Consider the following 20,902-nt stretch of genomic DNA (forward strand, 5'->3'; position numbering starts at 1 on the left):
CAGGGCTTTATCTACCGCCTCTTTTCCCTCTTCACTTTCAGTCTAATCATCGTTTCTTAATCTTGCATTTCCCAGGCATCGAGCCAGAGTTTTATTGACTCTAAAATGCATTCGTCAGCTTCTGCTACACATCGTAACAGAAACCGGTGTACCCTGTTTCGCCCTTCGTCAACAACGGCTAATTGAATGATGATCTGATCCACTAGCGTGCGTGAGTGTGAGTGTGTGTGCGTGTGCGTGAGCTTGTACTGTTTGGAAGTAACAAAGCACTGTCACTTCCTTCCAGCTTTTAATCTTGTCCCCTCGTCTAGAGTTGCAAAGTTGAATTCATTATTCCCACAAACGTTCCAACAAAGCCTGTCAATGCCTGGATTTGAACATAAGATTTTCATAATACTGAGATATGAATGAAACAATCAAACTGTGTGTTCACCCACTCACCCAACAAAAAAAAAGAACTCAGGCATTTTTTTTCGGTTCTTTATTAAAATCATCTTTTTTTATTGTGTATCTCTGTCATGCTTGCAGCGCAGCACGTTATTGTCATCGCCCCCACTAGAAGGCTGGAACCCAATGGCAGCAGCATTTTACCCCCCCTGACCTGTGTGTGTGTGTGTGTGTTTGTGCAATTATGTTAATCTGCAGTGTGTGCATGTGTCCGCGTGTGAGCTGCTGACAATAAAGTGTAGCACGACTAGCCATCATCCCGTACAGTCAATACAGCAGTATTAATACAAGGCCTTGACACATCGATCAGAGGTGCTGTGTTTCCACTGCAGGCTAAAACCCGGCTCACCAGGGCTCACCAGGGCTCAGGTCAAACTGAACGCAGTACCTTGGACCACAGCGACTTACATTGATGCATTGTGTGCATCGTAAGGAGGTTGTGTTTCCATGATCTACCCGATGACGGGTGCAGGATTGCTGCTGTCCACTGGGGAGTAAATTGGGAGGAGGTTTGAAGATGTGATGATTACATTGTATGTCATTTAGCGGACGCTTTTATCCAAAGCGACATACATTGTAATTTAACCCATGGTTTACATTTTGCCTGGGGAGCAATTAGGGGTTAGGTGCCTTGCTGAGGGACACTTCGAAATGGCACATGGAACAGCCAGAATTTAAACCGCCAACCTTGCTGCCCCACATCACAGTACTCCATGCGCCACCATCGCCCAATCAAAAGGAAGCCCTGGTTCGGCCATTTTTTGCCTCAGTGGAAACCAGACATTCAAGCAGATTCCTCCCTGCCCCTGACATGTGTCATATTAGCCTTACCAGCTTCGTAAAATGAAGATAGAAACAGTGTGTTCAGTTTTTCTTTTGATTTTACAGCACAGCAGCTTGGCAGATACAGCACATTATGTACGTATACCAAAGTCCTCATAGATATTTTATAGGTTGGTTGGCAGGGGTAGCTGTGCATGTTTTTGTATAGTAATTCAGCTTCCAAGAGATGCAAAAGAAGCCTGTGCTGCTCGCTACATTGTGTGTCAAAGAGGTCACCTCACTCTACACTGCGGTATAAACTCCAGGGTCCGATGTGAACTGGAAACGGGGTCGAGAAGGCGACCTCTTCTTAAGTGAGAGTTGTGGTAAAAGCTGCTGTATCCATAAAAGGTTTAATTGTTGTTAATCTTCAGTCCAAACCAAAAAATAAAGGCCCCTCTGGGTAGACAAACACGCGCCACCACTGCTACAGTGACACGGTCATAAGACACTCGCGCACGTCGTCACTTTGTTGAAATCTTAGCGTTAGCTACAGTAGATAGCCAATGGAGGCGAATGGTTGGTCTTAAGTGAGCAAAAACACAGTTATGTACTGGTCTCTGTTTTCGCTGGGCGGGAGGTTCGAGACAAGGAAAGACGGACAAAGAGACATATTCATTGAGATAATACCGAAAATTTAGTAGACAAACTTATATAACATAGATCTAAACGCCTTGAAATATACTATCATATATATTTAGATATTCTATCTTTTTTTAATGAAATAAATATATCCATAGGTAATCTTTTTTCAAAACAGACCGACTTTACAATTGCAGACACGCAAGAACACAATGGATAGACGTGAGGAAGCTCCGAGCTCACACCGCTAGCACCTGCTGGTGCTCGACTGGTGCTACCTGCTAACAAGTTACCGCCGCTAACTTGCTAGCTAGCGCGGGTAGGTCAGGAGGATGAACATAAATGTTTTTTAAATGGCAAACTTAATCTAATCTGTGTGTGTCTCAGAGATTGTTAGCGTTAGGGGCAACACACTTGAGGTTCTCTCGGTGTGATTGCACACAAACATGTCACACCTAATCAACGCTCTCTGCTGCCTTTGAAAGTTGTACAAGCAAAGCAATGAAATGCCTCAAAATTGTAGAAAGTTAGAATTTGCCTTTTGAATAATTATGAGGGAACATGTGTTTTTGACACATATCACATGTCATATCTAATGTGATTTAAAACAATATTATGAGAAACCACAATTTTCTGTAACATTACCCACACACACACACTCACACACATCTATATCTATATATATATTTGATAAATACATATATAGATTTTCTTCTAAAAGAAAGGCAGACTTTGTACAACATGTTTACGTTTAAAACTTAATTTCTCTTTTAGTTTTTCTCAGCTGAAGTAAATTGTGGCTCAGATGCAGATTCAGGAATACGAGAGCTGACGAGACCAATGAGTGGATGGCAGAGGCATGGCGACTCTTCACTAAAGCTCCACTGATGTGCGCTGATGATAATCTACATGTTGATGGATCTCATTAGCTCGACATCGGACTGTAACTGCTGGTGTCAGCTCGGTTATGGATTAAAAAGCTATAGCTCTTGATTGAACATTTAAGGGTGACAAATACTCCCCCCGAAAAATAGAAATCTCACAGGAGGTGCAACTTTGTCTTCCAGGCACCATCTCTTACATCCTCATCAGAACTAGCTGGCCTCCAACGTTGAGGAGGACGGTCTCTTGGTCATCAAAACGGTACTGGCACTAGATTGAATTTTTCACCAAGCCATTTGGATTTCCAGTTATACTGTCTTGAGGGTAAATCCAAGACATGTTGGTTAAAGTAAATAACTTCATAATCATACTTAATACAAAAGGTATGGCATGAAAAAAATCAGTAAAAGTCTACTAATATATATTTCCCTGCAATCTGTTGCCTTCTCTCACCAAAACTGTTTAGCACCACCATGTAAGAGACCCATTCTCTAATCACACCTGGGTTGGTTGGTTTCGCCGATGTGTTCTAGTCTTGGCATCAGTTGGACGACTTGCATGAGAAAACCCAACAAAACTTAAACTGTAACCAATTCCAGATCTAATTCATCATGGACCACTGTAGACTTAATATGCTAAATTTAGTATACTGTTGCTTAAAATGAAATAAAGTTATTTTACTGTCCATCTCTCAAACAGACACCAGCACTAACCATCAAAAGTGCTACAAACTCCAAACTCAAAGTGTCTGAATTGTTGCTGCAGCACACTTGATTGTGGCTGACTTTACATTCGATCAAATACAGGGTAAAGAAAATGCCTCCATTGATGCAGTTAGGTAGTTGAGAGAATGTTTCATGTGCAGCTTGAGTAGTATGGCACAGTGTTTACATTGTATTAGACATAATACATGTCTTGATATATAGTACACAGTTAATACCAACAACAACTACAACACAAAAGTAAAAGAAAGGTCTTTGCATGAACAGAGGGTGAATAATGTTAGGATAGTTTGGATGCCCTTTCATGTCTGTGTGTGTGTGTGTGTGTGTTTCTGTATGGGTGTATTTGAATGTGCACATATTTTTGAGATGATGGAATACTCTGCAAGAAAAAAGTAAAGACAGCAGCTAAGGTTGTACAGATTGATTTGAGCTCTACTTAAGTTTGGCACTCAGCTTTTCATTAAGCCAGTAGAATATCAGTCAGAGTCGACTTACCCTGTTGTCAAGAATACAAACACAGAAAAGCACAGACACAGAATAACCACATCGAGGAGAGGAGCAGAGAGGGGAGGACAAGAGAGGACAAGAGAGACGAAGACACAGCCACCACAAATTAAGGTTACGAAGGAGGTAAAGAAGATAAAGAGAATGTAAATACGGGGCAAGGGAGAGAAAGAAGTGGGTAACCGGGTAGAAAATAAAGACAACAGTAGAGAGTGCATGGATCATACAGAGAAGACAAGGTAGTTTTCAGCCTTCTCTCCCTCTCAACAAGAAGGTATTCATCATACACGACAAAGGGGCCATGGGAGGTCATCACAGTTCTGCGGGGGTGTAAACAGTTTTTTAAGGAAAAAATGACAATAGGGGTAAGCCATTTCTTAAGGGAAAAATATAAGAACACTGTTCTGTGATAAAGGCTTCCGAGAGCAGCAGGCATACAGTACTACAAAGTTCCTGAGCCCTCAGTAAGCAACTACTGCTCTGCTTCAACGTCCAAAGCCCTTTACGTTCGGAGCAAAGGAGTCCTCTTCAGTTGTCCCACTCTAAATGTCCGTTTGCAGGCTGCTTTCAGTGTTATGGTTAACAACCCTGTTCAGGATGCAAGTTGTTGCTGTGTTTAGTAGTCATTCACATACTGAGAGGGATGAAAGGAAATAACAGCAAGCACACTATTGCTTCTGTTTCCCTTTGACCTAGCCCATAGGGTTTGTTTGGCTTTACGGTTTGTTTGTGCAGAACTTTAGGAAAAGGCTCAGTGCGTGTACTCTACTGACTCAGCCCTGCAGAGCTCCCTTATGACTTTTGATACCTTCAGACCTCGCTCTCCACGCTGGAGAAATGGGCCGAGTCCCTTCTTGAGCAAAGGCTCTTGGCTTTGAGGGGTAAGTGAGGTGACTGAGGAAACCTCTGGGGTTGGGGCACAGAGCGCAACCTCTGGTACTGTAGTTTAGCACTCGCCGAAGCCATGGAGGAGGGCTGTGGTGCCCCAGGAGTGGATGAGACCACAGAGGGGGAGGATACAGAGGAGGAGGAGGTAAGTGGAGGAACATGGCTGGGATGGGACAAGGATGGAGGCGCTGGAAGGGCAGGGAGTTGGGGTGGCAGGCTTGCTATGAGGCTCGGGGGTGGGGATGATTTCCGTCCTCGATCTCTATCGGTTCTTTGTGTTCGCTGCTGTAGGCTGAGGTTTGACTGGCTGCCAGATTTGGGTGGATTCTGTGAGCGCTCAGGTTTGGAGGAGGATGAGGAGTCATGTTTTGGCTTCAGTGGACCACCGAAACTCTGGTGGTACAGCTCTTCCTGGCTTCGAGAGCTTGCGCGGGCCCACTTTGAGGAGTGGGGGTGTGGACGGTGTCGCGGAGAATGACACGAGGAACAAGCTGAACGCCCTTTTCCTTTGTTCTTTGATTTCCGTTTACTCTTCTTTTCATCCTGTATGTGGAGTTTGTCCACTGACCAGTATCGTCGAGGAGGTGGCGGCGTAAGTGGAGTGGGAGGCCAGCGCGATCCTGATCCCCACACTCCCTTTCTTTCATCACCTCCAACACCGTCACCGCCTCCTCCAAAAGACCCCCATCCACTTTCTGCTGTCCCCCACCTGTCTCCCCGCTCCAGGAACAGGTCATCTCTACTGGTGATGCTGCCGGTTTTTTCCCTTGAAGGATAGGTGCTAAAAAACCAACCACCCCCACCGATGCCTCCTACGGACCTGCCCTCATGATCCTCCCAGTACCTCTCAAACTTCCCAAACTCTCCTGAGGAACCATCATCGTCAGAATATATCCCAACAACCTTATCACGTTCCCGCTCCTCGTCTGACATAGTCCTTACTCCTCCACGCCTCTTTCCACGGTCTGCTTTTCTCCTCTCCGTCTCAGAATCTTCTTCCTCACCCTCTGCTCCGGACTCCCACTCGTGGAAAGACAGCCTCTCCTTAGAGTGCATCTGAGCTCTTCCATCTAGTCCCAGCAATGGCCTCCTCTCTCTTTCTACTGCTACTGTTCCCCGGTCTGAACTTTTACTCTTCCTCCGTTTGGAGGAGACAGGCAACAAGGGTGGAAAGGCAGATGGAATGGTGTCGGAGGACGTGTTGACTCCTCCCCAGAATTTGACAGATGTCGAAGGCTTACCGCTGGAGCTAGGAAGGTGCTTGCTGTTCCTTCTCCTGCTTTGTATTTCTTTACCTCTGATTTCTTCATCGTCATCCCTCTCTTTCTCTTCTCCCTTCCTCTCTTCTTCGCCTGGTACGTTCCATCCAAAGCTTCGGATTGAACTTTCACTCTTTTTCCGAAACGACTCTCGCCTCAGGCCTGGGTATGATGGATAATCTGGTGTGCCTGATTTGAGTTCCTCTCTTTTGTCAGCATCCCCTCCCTCCTGCTCTGACCTCTTCTGTTCTCTCTTCTTCATCTTGTCCTCTTTCTTCCTCTTCTTTGCTTTGCGCCGTTTTCGCTCCCTTTCTCTTTCCCTTTCCTCCCTCTTCTTCTTCTTCCTGCCTTTCCTCCTCCTCTTTCCGTCACGCTCCCTCTCTTTGTGATGTCTCTTTTCCTCTTTAACTACTCCTCCATCCCCCCGTTTTTTTCCTCCTTCCCGCCCTCGCTCTCTGTCACCCCATGATGCCCACCACTCCTGTAATTGCACCAGCTGGCTGCCCGTTCTCTCTCTGCCATGATCCTTCTGAAGACGTGGCTTTCGAGGTGGAATTGGTGGAGGTGGTGGGCTGCACGGCAGCGAGCGCGATGACATGCGACGGGAACGGATCTTCTTGCGTGTTCCCAGGAGGAGGCTGGACTCCTCTGTGAGCAGATCTGAATCATAATCGTCGTCTAACGTTAAATCCCGGTCGCCCGCTCGATACCGGAAACTCAACGAAGAGTTGCAGGAGCTGTCACTGGAGCTAGAAGAGGGAGAATTCGATCTCGACTGTGAGACAGAGGATGAAGAAGAAGATGAAGTTGATGAAGTGGATGAGGAAGAGGACGAGGCACTGGAGCAGGAGGAGTAGAAACGGCATGGGGAGGAAGGAGTGGTAGGAGTGTGGGTAGGGGAAGAGAGCGTGACAGGTAGAGGTGGTGGAGGACGTCGCCCTCTCCTTCCACCTCCATCGCTGGCTCCATACCTCCCACCTCCTCTTCTACCCAGAGGGAGTATATTTTCATACAGGGGACCTCCTGAGTTTTTTCTCTTTGCCTGAACTAGGCTTCCTCGTCGCCAGAAAGGAGGCCTTCGTGGCGAAGATAGGAGTGTTGGAGGTGGCTTTGGGATTAAGTGCCCTGGTCCTAGTTGGGGGCCTTTAGGAGGCATTCGCAGCATCGCTGACGCTTTGTGGCCTCTAGGATTAGATTTGGGAGTCTGTTGGGGGCCTGCTGCTTGTAGTTCAGAGTTAACTCCCAGCCCCTCTGGATCTATAGGACCATAATAGCGCTTATATTCATCTAGCACTGTGTCACCTCCTCCCCCAGCTCCAACTGCCACTCCGCCTTGCAGGCCCCAATGCTGTCCAAGATTCAGCTGATACTGTGGGGCCTGAAGTTCAGTAATCCCTCCTGCAATCCCCCCAACCCCAACTCCCCCACCACTTCCTCCGCTAATGACCTTCTCTGGCTTCGACCGGTTCCAGCGATCGACCACGGCAAGCCTTCGGTCATGGCGAGGCAAGAAGGTGGAGCAGGGCATGGGGCCCTCGAGCAAAGGGCTGTTTGAGGGTCCTAGAGCCATTGCTGAGTGTCCTGTAGTTGGTGGCGAACCGGGTAGCATGGTAGTATAGTTTGGCCCCTGTTGCTGTTGATGGTGGTGCTTCTGATGCTGTTGAACCATGGCAATGGCAGTTGTGTTATTTATTGTGGCGGTAACAAGATGTTGTTGGGCTGCATTGGGCATGCCGGTCATGGTGTGGTACTGGGGCAAAGAGCTTCCTCCTGGTGCTGTCTCGTCCTCAAACTTGCAGCAACTGTACATCCCCTGGGCGGAAATATAAAAGAGGAATTGCAATTAGACCAGCAGGCTGCCAAATATGATAGGGAGGAAATTAGTGTACATGTGTGAGACAGTGAGACGCAGAACGAGACGACTGGCATCTCATATTTTGGGAAAGAAACCTAAATTTATCTTTGAATCATTTTTCTCAGATTTGGTATTTCTAACCAACTCTAATACAGCCAGACAGTTTAATAGTCTTAAGTCAAGGGTCACTGACCAATGGGTGGTTCCTATCGGTTAATCAGTTAATCTCGGATTGACCATCTTCCCAAACATCATATTGCAAAAATAATCAATGTCACTCTGATATATAAATATTAAATCTTCTTGCTGAAAATCTCTTTTACACTTTACATGTGTCTTGGTGTTATTACTTTAAGGCGCTTGATTCAACTCTCACTTGCTTTTAATGAACTGCTCCCAACGTCCGTGATGAGAACCAGTCCGTCTTTTTACATCTCTGCGGCAACATCCAACCATGTTTGATATTAATAAAGAATGAAGTGAAGGAGCCAGAGTGTGAATTAGGAAGTCCTCATGAAATATTTTTAAAGTTTAAATCCTAAGCAGAATCAATAAGTTATACAACCATGCCAAGACATGGAATGCTACTTCTACTGTTTCCCCCATACCTTTGCATATTTACAGCTCCCTGGAGATAGAAGCGACTATCTTAGCAGTCCTGTGGAGAGCCATGTAAATTACAGAGACTCTATTATTCTTCACACCTGAAGATGATCTATAATATTCCGCGATATCGGTCACATCTTAATGACAAAATGCGTGGGGCCTTGTGTAAATCTCGGTTCCCCACGGGACACAGATCTGATGGAGAGACTGTAATAATGGCCCTTCCGGACACATGAATCAGCAGTCCCAGCGGCAGAAGTGCTATCTCAGGTTCCAGAACATGGGGCGCAGCACACTGTGAAATTGAAACTGTGAAATTGAGTCACTGATTGGGTCAAAGCAAGCCGCAGAGGCCAGCTGCAGAAGCTATAAAGAAGGACGGCATAGATTTTGGAAGATACATGCTAACTAATTGCTCATGGGGTTGGCCTATACATTGAATTCATGGTTTTATTCTAAGAATGAGGATTGCTACAGAGAGAATGGAGTTTGCTCATGGAAGAATGTTTGACGTAAACCGCATCATGCATGGTTGTCAAAGCAGTAATGTTATCTAACAGCCTAACAGTGCCACCAGCGGTCCACCATCCCTTTGTCTCTTCTCACCAACACAAACACCTCTCCAGTTCTCTGTGAAGCTTTTCCGATGCTTTTCCGACACTTTGGCATGTCTCCTCCGCCCTTCTGTCCTTTCTTTGGTTCCTTCTGGCCTCTCCTGAACCCCTGCTGTAGTCTACTACCTCTGCCTCCACCTGCATACACGTTTGTCCTCTTATCTCAAAACTTCTAATATTGCTTTCCCAATCAGAGTTTATTTCCAATTCCTACATTACCTCCAGCTCTGACCTTCTCTCCCGCAATTTCATCCAGTACCATAATTAAACCCCCCCCTTCCTGTCAAACCTCCTTCCCTTTCTCCACAACTCCTGAATCTCTTTATCAGGTCCTGTACTAAATATTTCCAGATCCTCAGTGTGAATTTAGAGAAACTCGATTGGCTTTCAAAGAAGTTCTGTGTGACTCAGAGGAAAAACTAGTTTCACCTCTTTGTGCCTTTGCTCAGTGCCAAAAAGTACCTTCCAAAGCCAAATCTTGATCTTATTTGTTCATCAACCTGGTTCTCTCTAATTAGCTGAATGAAGTAGATTTCATGGCTATAACAACACTCCATCCCATCCAGTAAACTGTAGACATTCCCTGGTTTGTTCAGCTTTAGCTGTACAGTATAAAACTTCTCACGTATCAGAGTTTACTGCCGTGATTTGGAAATACAAATTCCCATAACAAACTAGGTCTTGGAAGTCTTCCAAGGTCTTAGGGCCTTCTGTACGCTTTTGTGCCCACATAGGCACAAAGGCAGATTGCCTGAGTAACCCGAGCCAGGCGGAGACATAGGCCAAGGAGATGAGTTGAAAGGTTGACACTTTCTCAGATGAGTGAACAGGAAACCATTCATCGTTACAGATGAAGCAGAAATATTACAGTTACTGGATGACTTTCACATTCCATTTCCAGGAATTGTTAAACTCCTCGCTACATTACAATTTTTGTCATAGAATCGCAGTTTTTTACTAGTCAATGCATACATTTCCCCAACACTGATGTCACTTGACTTGGCTGATCTATGATAGAAAGATAGAAGGAGGTCCATTCACTTGAGTGTATAGCGGGCGCAGAAAGGCAGCGATTACCTGAGCTGCAGGTTTTCGTAAATACGACGTAAACTGGTCTCAAAGCGAGCGCCTTCTGCAGGGTTGGCCGTGGCGCTGATAATGCTACGTTTGCAAATGTACGTACATGAGGCCTATTTTACAAAGCCACTATTAGCTTCCTGAATGTGGTTTTGGTTTCCTATATTCTGTCTCTATCTTTGCACTCGGTCTTCGCTGTGTTGGTCAATAGTTAGACATTACACGCTGTGTTGTGCTTGGGAGCATGCTCTCACCCTGCTGAGAGCCAGGAGGAAGTCCATCCCACCAGATCGCTTCACGCAGTGCCGTAGTTTCCAGTAAACCAGATGCTCCCAGGCAAACACCAGGAGGCTGAGTCCCATGGCCACCAGCAGCATGTAGAAGACCCCTGCCATGTTGTCTATGTCCAGTTTACTGCTCATCACCTGGTGGGCAGAAGGGAACGACAGAAAGGAAGCAGAGGGTCGGAAACAAGAGAGGAAGTGAGAGAAGGGATGAGTTAAAAGAGGAGGCAGAAGAGGTAAAAGGGAAGTATGTAGGAATGGAGAGGCAAAGAGAAGATTGTCTATTACTCTCCTCCGTCAATGTGTCTCCCAGGTTGAGGAGAAACAATTCATTTTAACCAGCAGTACACAGAGAAGCTTTTGCTGTGCCGGGATGTTTGTGCACATTGAGGCAAAGTTAATATCTGGTTCAAACCAACAAAATTTACAGTTTTCAGACTAGTTCAACATGCATAGCTCCCATCTGCAGCCGGAGTGTAATCTCTTTTGAATGAATAATAAATAATGATAACCGTGAACAAATACTGATGTCATCAGTCCTCCTCTGATAGACCTGCAGTGCAGTTTTGTTTGGTGTGTGATATTGATCCAAACCCACAACACAAAACACAGAATCTGTTACAGCAATGACTTAAATTATTAAACGAACCAACAGATAGAGAAAGGGTATAAGATGTCATACCTCGATCTTATCATTGTGGCAGATACCCGACAGCCAGAGACGCTCCAACATATCAATCTCATCTGCAACAGAAGAGATGGAGAGGAAATGCTGAAAGAAAGTTCCATGAAAGAAAGAATAAGATAACAGGCCAAAATAAAATTTCAAAAGAGTTAAAGGGGGAAAAAAGATATCGGAGGAGTTAAAACACTACAGCGCTAGAAAAGGAGATTAAAGGGAAACATGTTAAGGGGATTACTGCCCCTTTGTTGTGAGAGCAAGGTGTTTGATCCCCGAGAGAGAAGAAGAAGGAGAACGCAGAGACAAAAGAGACGAACAGATGATGAAATGCAGCCCGATTGGACAGAAATGAGGAGAGAGTCAAATCTTATTTGTTTAATGTTAAAAATTGAGCAAAACCAAAACAGGAAAAACCTGAAGATAAGGAAACATTGCAACTCATAAGCTAAATTAAATGTGGACATTTCTATAAAGTATGATCAATGTTCATCAGCCTTATTGTGCTCCAGATGTTTTACATGCTAAAGAAGTATTTTAATAAGAGGCCATTTGAAGAGAAAGTCATCATTTTGAAGAGAGAGTCGACAGGAAGTAGGCGAGGCCCTTTGAAGCAGGTCGTGGAGCGGGCCTGGCACCCGAGGCGAGCCCGCCGAGGGCAGAGCGGCGTGTGGGAGATGAAAGAAGGGGCAACGCACAGCAGCACGACGCTTCCTGCTCCGACTGTCAGCGCCACCCTCAGCGCCGGCCATCAATGCTTTAATCTAAAAGAAATGAGGCGAGCTGGGGGAGAGAGAAGGATCAAATGTGCAAAGAGACGCATGCAGAGACGGATGTGCACCAACGTGCACGCGCTCACGTGCACGCGCTCTCGTGAAGACGTCCCAGTGAAAAGGAAGTTCCCATTCCACCCCGCGGGTTAATTAACGCAGTCCGGAAAGCTCCGCCTCGCAGATTAGACCACCGCGATGACCGGAACGTCAAATCCGCTCAAACCAAACGCAAATCTCACTCCGACAGGATTCTCCTTTCTACCCCCCCCCCCCCCCCCCCGGCAGTCTGGTGTGGGAATTCAGACGTTCCTTGACAGCCAAATTAAACCCAGCTCAACTGCATCGACCCAGCCGAACTGAGGGGCTGACACACGTGTGCTCTGCGATAATCGAATCCATCGAGTTAGCAGTGAGTGCCGTGCTGCCCCCCCCACCACACCCCTCCCCCCGGGGCCTTATCTCGCTGTGGAAACCTTAATCGTGGCGATCAGCGGCGCATTGCGCTAAGGAAGGAGTCTTCCCCACAAAGAGATGATTGACAGGTTGTACCCCCCCCCTCCCCGCTTGGAAGAAACACAACATGGCCTTCACAAATGGGAACGGAAAGCGTGCCAGAACCTCAAATTCAATTCACGTCGTGTTTCAGATCTTTGTTTCCATTCAGTTAAAAATGAATCTCTCATCAGGCTCCTTCTGAGCACCTAATGGACTCTGAGCTTCTTACCTTCGCCCCCCCCCCCCCCCCCCCCCGCATCCGTCCCCTCACAGAAGGTCCACTTCTCGTGGCTTTTTGTAGGGCCGGGACTTTAGCGCGTTAATTGCAATTAATTAATTACAATATGAATTAAGATTAATTAATTACACATAAAAATAACGCATTACACATTTTTTATGCATTTTTACACTTTTTTTTGCACCGCGGAACGTTTCTCACTGGATGAGTTTCGGAGGACCGATTATACTGGAGCACCAACTAGCGTTCATGACTTCAGACAACAACAAACCACAGTGAACATGAACGAAGAAGCTGACGAGACCGTGTCGGGTGGCCCCGTGAATGGGAAATCTTATTATAATAAACACACGGATGGAAGCGTCGATAAGAGCGTGGTTGTGTGCAAGCTGTGCAACAAGGAATTCACATCAAGCCTCAAGTATCACCTCAACGCAACACAATTAGCAGCTAGCGTGGACGTACAAGGACCCACACCCAACCCACACTGCACCAGAGGACTGGTTTAAGGACCAGGGTAACTAAGTCCACGTCTGAAAAAATAACCAATGTTCTGAATGTACTTGAAAGTATTGGTCTACTTAAAAAAACATAGTTTACAGAAGGTCTACTTACCTATAGGCTACCTGAAATTCTGAAAGTACTATATTTCTAAATATGCTATTGCTACACTGGAATTTGTTGAATAAAAATAAAAATCCATGTGAAAAAAATGACTTCTCACTGTTCTCAGGTCATATATTTGTATGTATAATATATGCGATTAATTTCGATTAATTAATTACAAAGCCTCTAATTAATTAGATTAATATTTTTTATCGAGTCCCGGCCCTACTTTTTTGAGTTTTTATGCTGTGACTCTGTTTTTTTGTCACGGCTATTTGTGGTAACGTTGTGTTTTTTTTTTTATTTATAGTTCTCTTTGTGATCACACGGCATTGAAATATACTATTTCTTTTACACTTTACACAATTGGGCCAATCCTTCAAAATCAGATAAGAGCCTAATAAGACCTACAGATATTAGAACAGTAAAAGAGTGACATCATCTGCAGGAAGGCAGAATATCTCACAAATGATTTACAAGGCGGGAGTCTCCATTACTATCTAAAGTATGTTGTTGGGTGCAAGCTGAGTGTTTCTGTATCACCGGAGCGAGCCTGTAAGATAAAAACCATTTTTTTTCGTTCTTCAATTTCACATTTGAACAAATCTGTCCCCCGTATTTAGATTACATTTCATATTCAGTTTAGTTTAAACAAAGCAAAAGGGAGCTTTTCATAGGGAGAGGAGAGGAAAATACAGAAAGTCATCTCAGGGTGTTGGCACAGCTTCTGTGTGAGTGACAGAAGTACATTTAAAATGCCTGATATGTCCCTGCTGGGGGGGGGGATCGCGCGTTTCCTCTGTGTCTCAAACAGATTGCTTTGTGTAAACTCAAGGTGTTTTTCGTCAGCACACCTGTGAGAGACAGAAGCCGATGATTGGACGAGCGGGTGGAGGCACACGTCTGCAGTGGGTGTGCGTCTGTGGGAGGTGGAGAAGTTTTAAAGCTCTTTGTTGCACCTGAACGCACAAAGTGGGTGAAATAACACCACCTTCACCTTCCATTTGCAGCACGTGTCTCTGGATCCGTTCATTCGTTTTTAGATTTTGATCCCACATGATCCGCGGATTTGGTTTGACTTTGGAATATTAAATAAAACACGAGAAGAACATTGCAGGTCCAGAGCAATATCAGCAAATCTTATTCCCAGTCAATGGAATTAAAATCAACAGCAGGGACTCTGGAGACTCAAAGCCACCCGAACAAGAAGGAAGGAGGAAACCAGGCGACGCCGCTGCCGTGTGTTCCATTCTCCTGTTCCTTCTCGTCATTCTGTGGTGCATCAGGTGTTTTCTGTCGGCCTCGCTCCGTCAAAAGGGGGGCGGAGCTTTGGATGCGCGGCGCCGCTGTGGAATCTGAGTCCAGGTGCAACGTCGGCGGACGGGAGGGGACTCACTGCAGGACGTTTATTGTGAAAGGGTGGCAGTGCTTCTCCGTGGGGGGGAGGGGGTGCTCCTGAAATAGTTCAATCAGGGCCCTCCGTGTCTCCTACAGAAGATGCATGTGTAGGGTGGAGGTCAAGGTCAGGGCAGGTCAATAAAGAGCATCAGATTTTTATCTGATGTTCTAATATGATCCATGGTGTATTATGATGCTTTGTGAGCCTAAGATGCTATGTGTTGCTCTAAGATGCTTCATCATCATCCGTGTTACAGACTATCCCAGTTTATCCGGTTTCTGTGTGTGTGTGTGTGTGTGTGTGCGTGCGCCCTGGAGTCCACAGGCTCTCTGATTGTTGCTGAGCTGATTCACCTTCACCAAGCTGCACACCTGCCACCATTCCACTGACCCAGTCGATCGATGCTGCATCAAAGCGGCGGTTTGTCGTTTCAATTTGATTTGCCCAAACTGTTCCTGAAACGTTGTGTTCCATCCTCAACTCCTGAGTCTGTGTCTGCTCACGAGTCCCCAAATCACTGATGGCAACACCACAAAAACTGTTCAGATCAAACGCGGGTGGATGAAATCCAGCGTTCTGATTGGTTGAGAGGGAGTCACGGGGTGCATTATTCAGCGATAATGTACAGTCGCTGTTCACAGTGACCCATTGTTCCACATCACTGCACTCAAAATAACACGTTAGATTATATGCGACCGTTGGTTGACATTTCATCTTTTAGCTTAGTGGCGATCGCCGGAAAAAACCCGTAAATCCCCCAAATGATCGTTTTGAGGCAACAAGCGGACAATTAAGATGGACGTCATGAGTGATGTGAATGAATGAGACGGCGAGGGACCCGATGCTGTTTACATGCACGTACGGGGACTATTTGTCTCTAGACTGATGAAATGTGACACACAACGTTTGGTGGTGACAACTATTCTGTGCTGAAAGGCAGCTATTTACTTACTGTTGATAATGTCGCTGTTTACCGTGTTATAAACGCAATAAGGTACTTGAGGCTGTACTTTATCTTCAGTAATGTTGTTCGGTCGTTCAGCCTCTCGTACCTTATTGCTTTAATATGACAGACGGAGAGGGGGAAAGCTTTGAGTGGGAATCAACATCAAATCGAATCACTAAATTGACTTCTAAATGTCCTTCAAGACAAACAATTTTTTTCATTTGAAGAATTAGGGGGGAGGGGGGGGGCAACAGAGGAACCGCTTTGGAAAAAAATATATATATTCCGATGCTGAGCCTCTGAATACACACACATGTCTGCACAGTGTGTGAGAGAGAGTGTGTGTGTGTGTGTGTGTGTGACAGCTTTAACAGAGATCACACTTCCCCGGCTCTTCTTTTCTGCTCTGCTGGCTTTGACCTTCCAGTATCGATCTCTCTCAACGCTCTTAAAACCTTCCTGTCCCCCCCCCCCCCCCCCCCCCCACCGCCGCCACAGCTTCTTGTGTCTCAAAGTTGACGTGAACCTCAACCTTGTTTCTAAAAACGCTCACGTCTAACAACATGAAAACATCCCTGTAATTACTGAAAGAGGGGCAATCACTGACTGCAGGATCCCAGGATGATGTGCTGCTGATGAGGAGGCAGCAGGGAGCAGCGACTCACACTGTACCACGCTGACTGCAAACCCAACGCACAAAGGAGCATTTCCACTCCTGAACGCTTCCTCTCTGCTGGAGGTCACTTGCATTGACCTTAACCCAAAGTCCCTTCACCCCCCACCCCCACCCCCCCTCCAGCCTTACCGTCTCCCACCAGCTGCAGCAGAGCCAGGTCCAGGGGCCGCTTCCAGCGGGAGTTCTTGTGCAGCGCGATGCCGTAGCCTGTGGTGGCAAACACCTTCCCAGAGCCGATGGTCATCACCTGGTGGAGTGACGCGTGAACACATCACACATTGGGGGGGTGGGGGGGGATTCGTCCTTCAGCTCCCAGGACGAGTAAAAGCAACGTGACGCATGCGTGTCGCACGTGTCATATCTAAGCGCTGAATGGGTTCGGCATGTGAGTACTCTCCTTGTGTGTCTAACTCGCCCCCAGAAGGGTGTTAAAACTTGGAAATGGTGAAAGGCTCCTAATCAGATTCAAACACACCGGCAGCCAAAAGGAAACACAAATCAGCTTAATTGCTGGTGCGATGTGATTAATGCAAAACATTTGGCCGAGCTCTAAAATCAACGTCTCAGAGCCTTAGAGCGGGACTTTGTCTCAGTTGAAGGCGTCATTACTGCAGCGGTGTCTGGGACCTTATTACCAAGGATCCCTCTGCAGGACTTTCACACTCGCCCTGGGAGCTGAATCACATGCAAACCTATAAATAAATCAACACGGCCGAAAAATGACAATATGCGGGACCAAAACAAGCTACGGGCTGTGAGGGACACATATTAATGCGGCGGGGGGTGTTTCATTAATTCAGTGCAGATGAAGCGCCTGTTGTGCCTGTTGTGCTGCAGTCGGTTTGTCGCATGCTGGAGATCCGTCGGTTGTGGCTGGCAGCGCGTGTGAGGACGCACACATCAATGTCCTACCTTACAGCCCTCGTCCTTTCTGGCCATATAGTTCAGCACCGCTGCATCATAAATGAAGGCATCCAGCTTCCTGCAGGGGAGGAAAGGATGAGGCCAATTACAACCGAGAAGTGGAAATCATTGACTTGGAGCTGGACATTAAAGAGAGACAAAATGAGGAGGGACGGTGGACCAAAGCTCTGCTCTGCTGAGACAATGCCTGGCATTGCATTCTGGTCCTTCTTCTGCACTGTGACCATCTAGAAAACATCCGGGAGGGGGGGGGGGTGCAGATATCCTGTAATATAGACTTTCTGTATTAATTTTTTCCTCTGTTTCTTCTGAGACAGATAAATGGTCCAAAGTGAGAGACGGGCCGAAGACGAGGTGGATGATGTAAAGGAGTGCATCATGAGGTTTGTGTTGTTGATTGTCCCATTAAACATTTGAACCCTCATCTTCAAGCATCACCCCCCCCCCCCATTTTATGGCAAGTGTGCTTTTCGCCCCCCTGGGCAGATAATAAACCTGCCTCGTTGAAGACAAGTGGCAGCCAGCGCTGAGGCGGCAGGTCCCCCCCCCCCCCTCCTCCTCCTGCACTGCGGCTGCAGCTAGCATGCATTATTTAAAAGTTCCTCCTATTCTTTGCTCCTATTCTATTCCTCGCCCTGCGCCCCCCCCTCCGGGAGCCCTGATGCTGATGGGGCTGCATAGGTTACAGCTGCTGAGGCAGGTCGCGACAAACAAAAGGCTCCTAGGATTGAAAGGAGGGGGGGGCGCTGGTTAAAAATACAACTATGTTCATGTGTGGAGAGGCGGTGTGTGTTTGACTAGTGGAGCCCAGGAGGGAGCGCAGCACAAAGGTGAAGAGAGGTTTGTTATCGGGGGGTCACACACAGAAGGAGGAACGGGATGGCGAAGCATGAAGAGCAGCGATGGCGTGAGGGTCGGGATGGACGGGGGTCCAGAAGCACGGAACCTTCCAACACGTTGGAGAAACTCAAACTCAAAAAATTTGAATATATATATATGTACATCGTTCGTACAATGTCCTTCAGCTACGGCGGAGGCAACCAGGCGAGTTGGTCTGGATTGTGAAAATCAACGTTTGGCCCCAAATAACCACCAAGGTCCCGTTGGAGCAGGCTGATTGGCGTGATGGGGACTCGTTGCTGTGGACGTTGGAGCCTTACAAACACACCGGGTGGACCTTTGCGCCCGTGGCCTCGGTTTCTATCGGGTCTCCTGTGCTCTCCTTACCCAGACTTGAGGTTCTCGATGGCCTCCTCCACGCTCTTCTGGTTGTTGCGGATCATGTACTGGTGCATGTTGGGGTAGTTGGAGCGGATGTTCTCCTCCGTGCTGCCGTTGGGCACCGTGCCGAAGCGCAGCGGCGGGTACTGCTCCGTGGGCTGCTGGAACTGCGGAGCAGAGGGAGACGAGAGCCGTGGGAGGGAGTTAAGGAGCAGGACGAGCTCGACGTCTTCTCCCCGAAGGCATTTCACTCGCCGATAACCCAGGCGACTCGCTGGGATCAACCTTCTTCGTTCCCTCTGCATCTCCCGCTGGTTCACTTTTATAAATGCGGTACCTTCTTATCCGACAGCCCCGACACCGTGTCGATGTACTCCTCCTGGATCATGAAGGCAGCCAGGTTGGCGGTGTAGGAGGCCAGGAAGATGACAGCGAAGAAGGCCCACACCAGCACCTGAGGGGGGGGGGATAGGTACAGGGGCTCAGGCTGACAGGTGTGGAAGTACTTTAAGATCTGAAAGCAACACTTTCTTTGCCCATCTCATCGCTGAACCCTGAAAAGGGACACGGTGTCATGCCTGGACGGTTCAGGCGTGTTTGTCTCTGCGAGAAAAAAAGTGTCCCTGCAAATGTGTCCATTTCTTACTCGGAGTGACAATTCCTTGTCATATGCATGAGGGACAAATGGTAACAATAGTAATAGTTTAGTTGTATTGGTATTTGACTCTTAAGCAATTTAATATTTCCCCTCCTTTTTAATAATCTTGTGGAATATTATACTTTTTAATTCGCCACGTTTATCATAGAGCTATGGCTATATATATAGTACAATCCACACTTCTTCACCTGACCCAAATTACTTGAGCGCATTCAGAGGATCCTGTGAAAGGCGGTTTAGGGACTTGGCGCAAAGATCTTTCAGCTGTGCAGACGTGCTGCTTTTATTTCTGCGAGCCAGCCAGGATCAAGTGAGAGAAGTGGAACATCAGTGCTCCCACAGCGCTCCGTCTTCATGCCAAAAGTTAACTTGCACAGTCTTCTTAGTCAATACAATGAGAAATGGGGCGAGAGAGGCTTGACTTACATCACGTCATTTTGCTGACGCTTTTATCCAAAGCAACTTACACTGCATTTTTAACCCATGTTCTTTCTGCCCGGGGAGCAGTTAGGGGTTGGGTGTCTTGCTCATGAGGACATGACGCATGGGGCAGCCGGGGTTCAAACCGCTGACCTTGTGGTTCCCATCATTCACCATCATTTACAGGGGAGTGATCTCAGTGAATGAGAGGGAAGCGTTTCGCTGACGAGGATTTGGAGGGTTGAAGGACGACTTCTCACGTACAATGACTTCTTGATGGGGGTCGTGACCCCTCTTATTCGACTTTAATGTATGACATTGATTAAACATTGACAGGGAGCATGCAGGGATGGACACTGATGACCTGACATGTGATACGGTGCCATTATGTGAAATGGTATCACGTTGGAAAGTTGTCTTTTGGGTGCGTTTAAAAGAATCGCCTGTGTGAAGCCAGGCTGCGATTTAACTAAAAACAACAACATTCCCGGAGAAACGGAACCGAGATCGGCTCTTCTGACCCCCGCTGCGCCGCCCACGGAGCAGCTAATGGCCTCTTGTGATGATTGGGGTAGTTGTGGGAAGCACTTGTGACAGTCGGGAGAAAAGAGGCACCTGGAGTTGCTCCCCCCCCCGAGGCTCTGATTTCTCTCCTCATGTGGAGGGAACGCAGAGTAACAGCAGGATGTGCTGTGAGACAAGTGAAGGGACCCTCAAACTGATTGCACTGGTGCATGAAACTCACATGTATTTATAAATGTATACATAAATATATATATACAGTATATATATAGCAAGAGCTGTTTGGGAAATCTCGACGTTTGGCCTGAAGAACACAGACGAGAAGCAATAGATCCCCTGAAAAAAAGTGGCAGCTCTGTAGACGGATCAGTTCCTTTGCTCACGTTCTGGAGCTAATTATAATTTTCTTTGATCTGCTTTCATTTGCAAAACCAAGCAGACTTTTAAAATAAGTATCAGTTTCTGACTGAACAAACGGAAATGTGATCGATTCTGATACATACGCAACTTGGACTTCTTCCTTTCACCAGCGAATGGACGCCCTCTAGTGCAGCTCCCAATGGATAAAGAGGCTGGAGGGACTCACCATGATCTTGCTGGTGGTTCCTCTGGGGTTCTCCACAGGCACAGAGTTGTTGAAGACCAGCGCCCAGAGCAGCCACACAGACTTCCCTATGGTGAACTTGGATCCACCCGACTCTGAGGGAGGGAGAGACAGCGCGACTTGAGGAGACACTGTGGCAGACATTAGCCAATCCAGAAGGTAGATCATGCAAGAAGCTGGAGAAGAGCAGCAGAGC

The 20,902-nt window shown here is 46.9% G+C and overlaps 1 protein-coding gene across 2 annotated transcripts in view; it reads right to left on the bottom strand.

Annotated features, from left to right (window-relative positions):
• Positions 1 to 453: 453 nt before the first annotated feature.
• Positions 454 to 20,902, bottom strand: part of grin2da (glutamate receptor, ionotropic, N-methyl D-aspartate 2D, a) — a 93,414-nt gene continuing 72,965 nt past the window's right edge. For both annotated transcript variants that reach the window (XM_037473706.2, XM_037473705.2), the window contains 8 exons: positions 20,689 to 20,801; positions 18,840 to 18,956; positions 18,509 to 18,669; positions 17,270 to 17,339; positions 16,487 to 16,604; positions 11,228 to 11,289; positions 10,516 to 10,686; positions 454 to 7,922 (listed from right to left, as the gene is read on the bottom strand). In XM_037473706.2, the coding sequence (XP_037329603.2) occupies positions 4,773 to 7,922; positions 10,516 to 10,686; positions 11,228 to 11,289; positions 16,487 to 16,604; positions 17,270 to 17,339; positions 18,509 to 18,669; positions 18,840 to 18,956; positions 20,689 to 20,801 (3,962 nt within the window). In that variant the 3' untranslated portion in view covers positions 454 to 4,772. The remainder of the gene's footprint in view (positions 7,923 to 10,515; positions 10,687 to 11,227; positions 11,290 to 16,486; positions 16,605 to 17,269; positions 17,340 to 18,508; positions 18,670 to 18,839; positions 18,957 to 20,688; positions 20,802 to 20,902) is intronic.

The sequence above is a fragment of the Pungitius pungitius genome, chromosome 17 (assembly GCF_949316345.1).
Source record: "Pungitius pungitius chromosome 17, fPunPun2.1, whole genome shotgun sequence".
Taxonomy (NCBI): domain Eukaryota; kingdom Metazoa; phylum Chordata; class Actinopteri; order Perciformes; family Gasterosteidae; genus Pungitius; species Pungitius pungitius.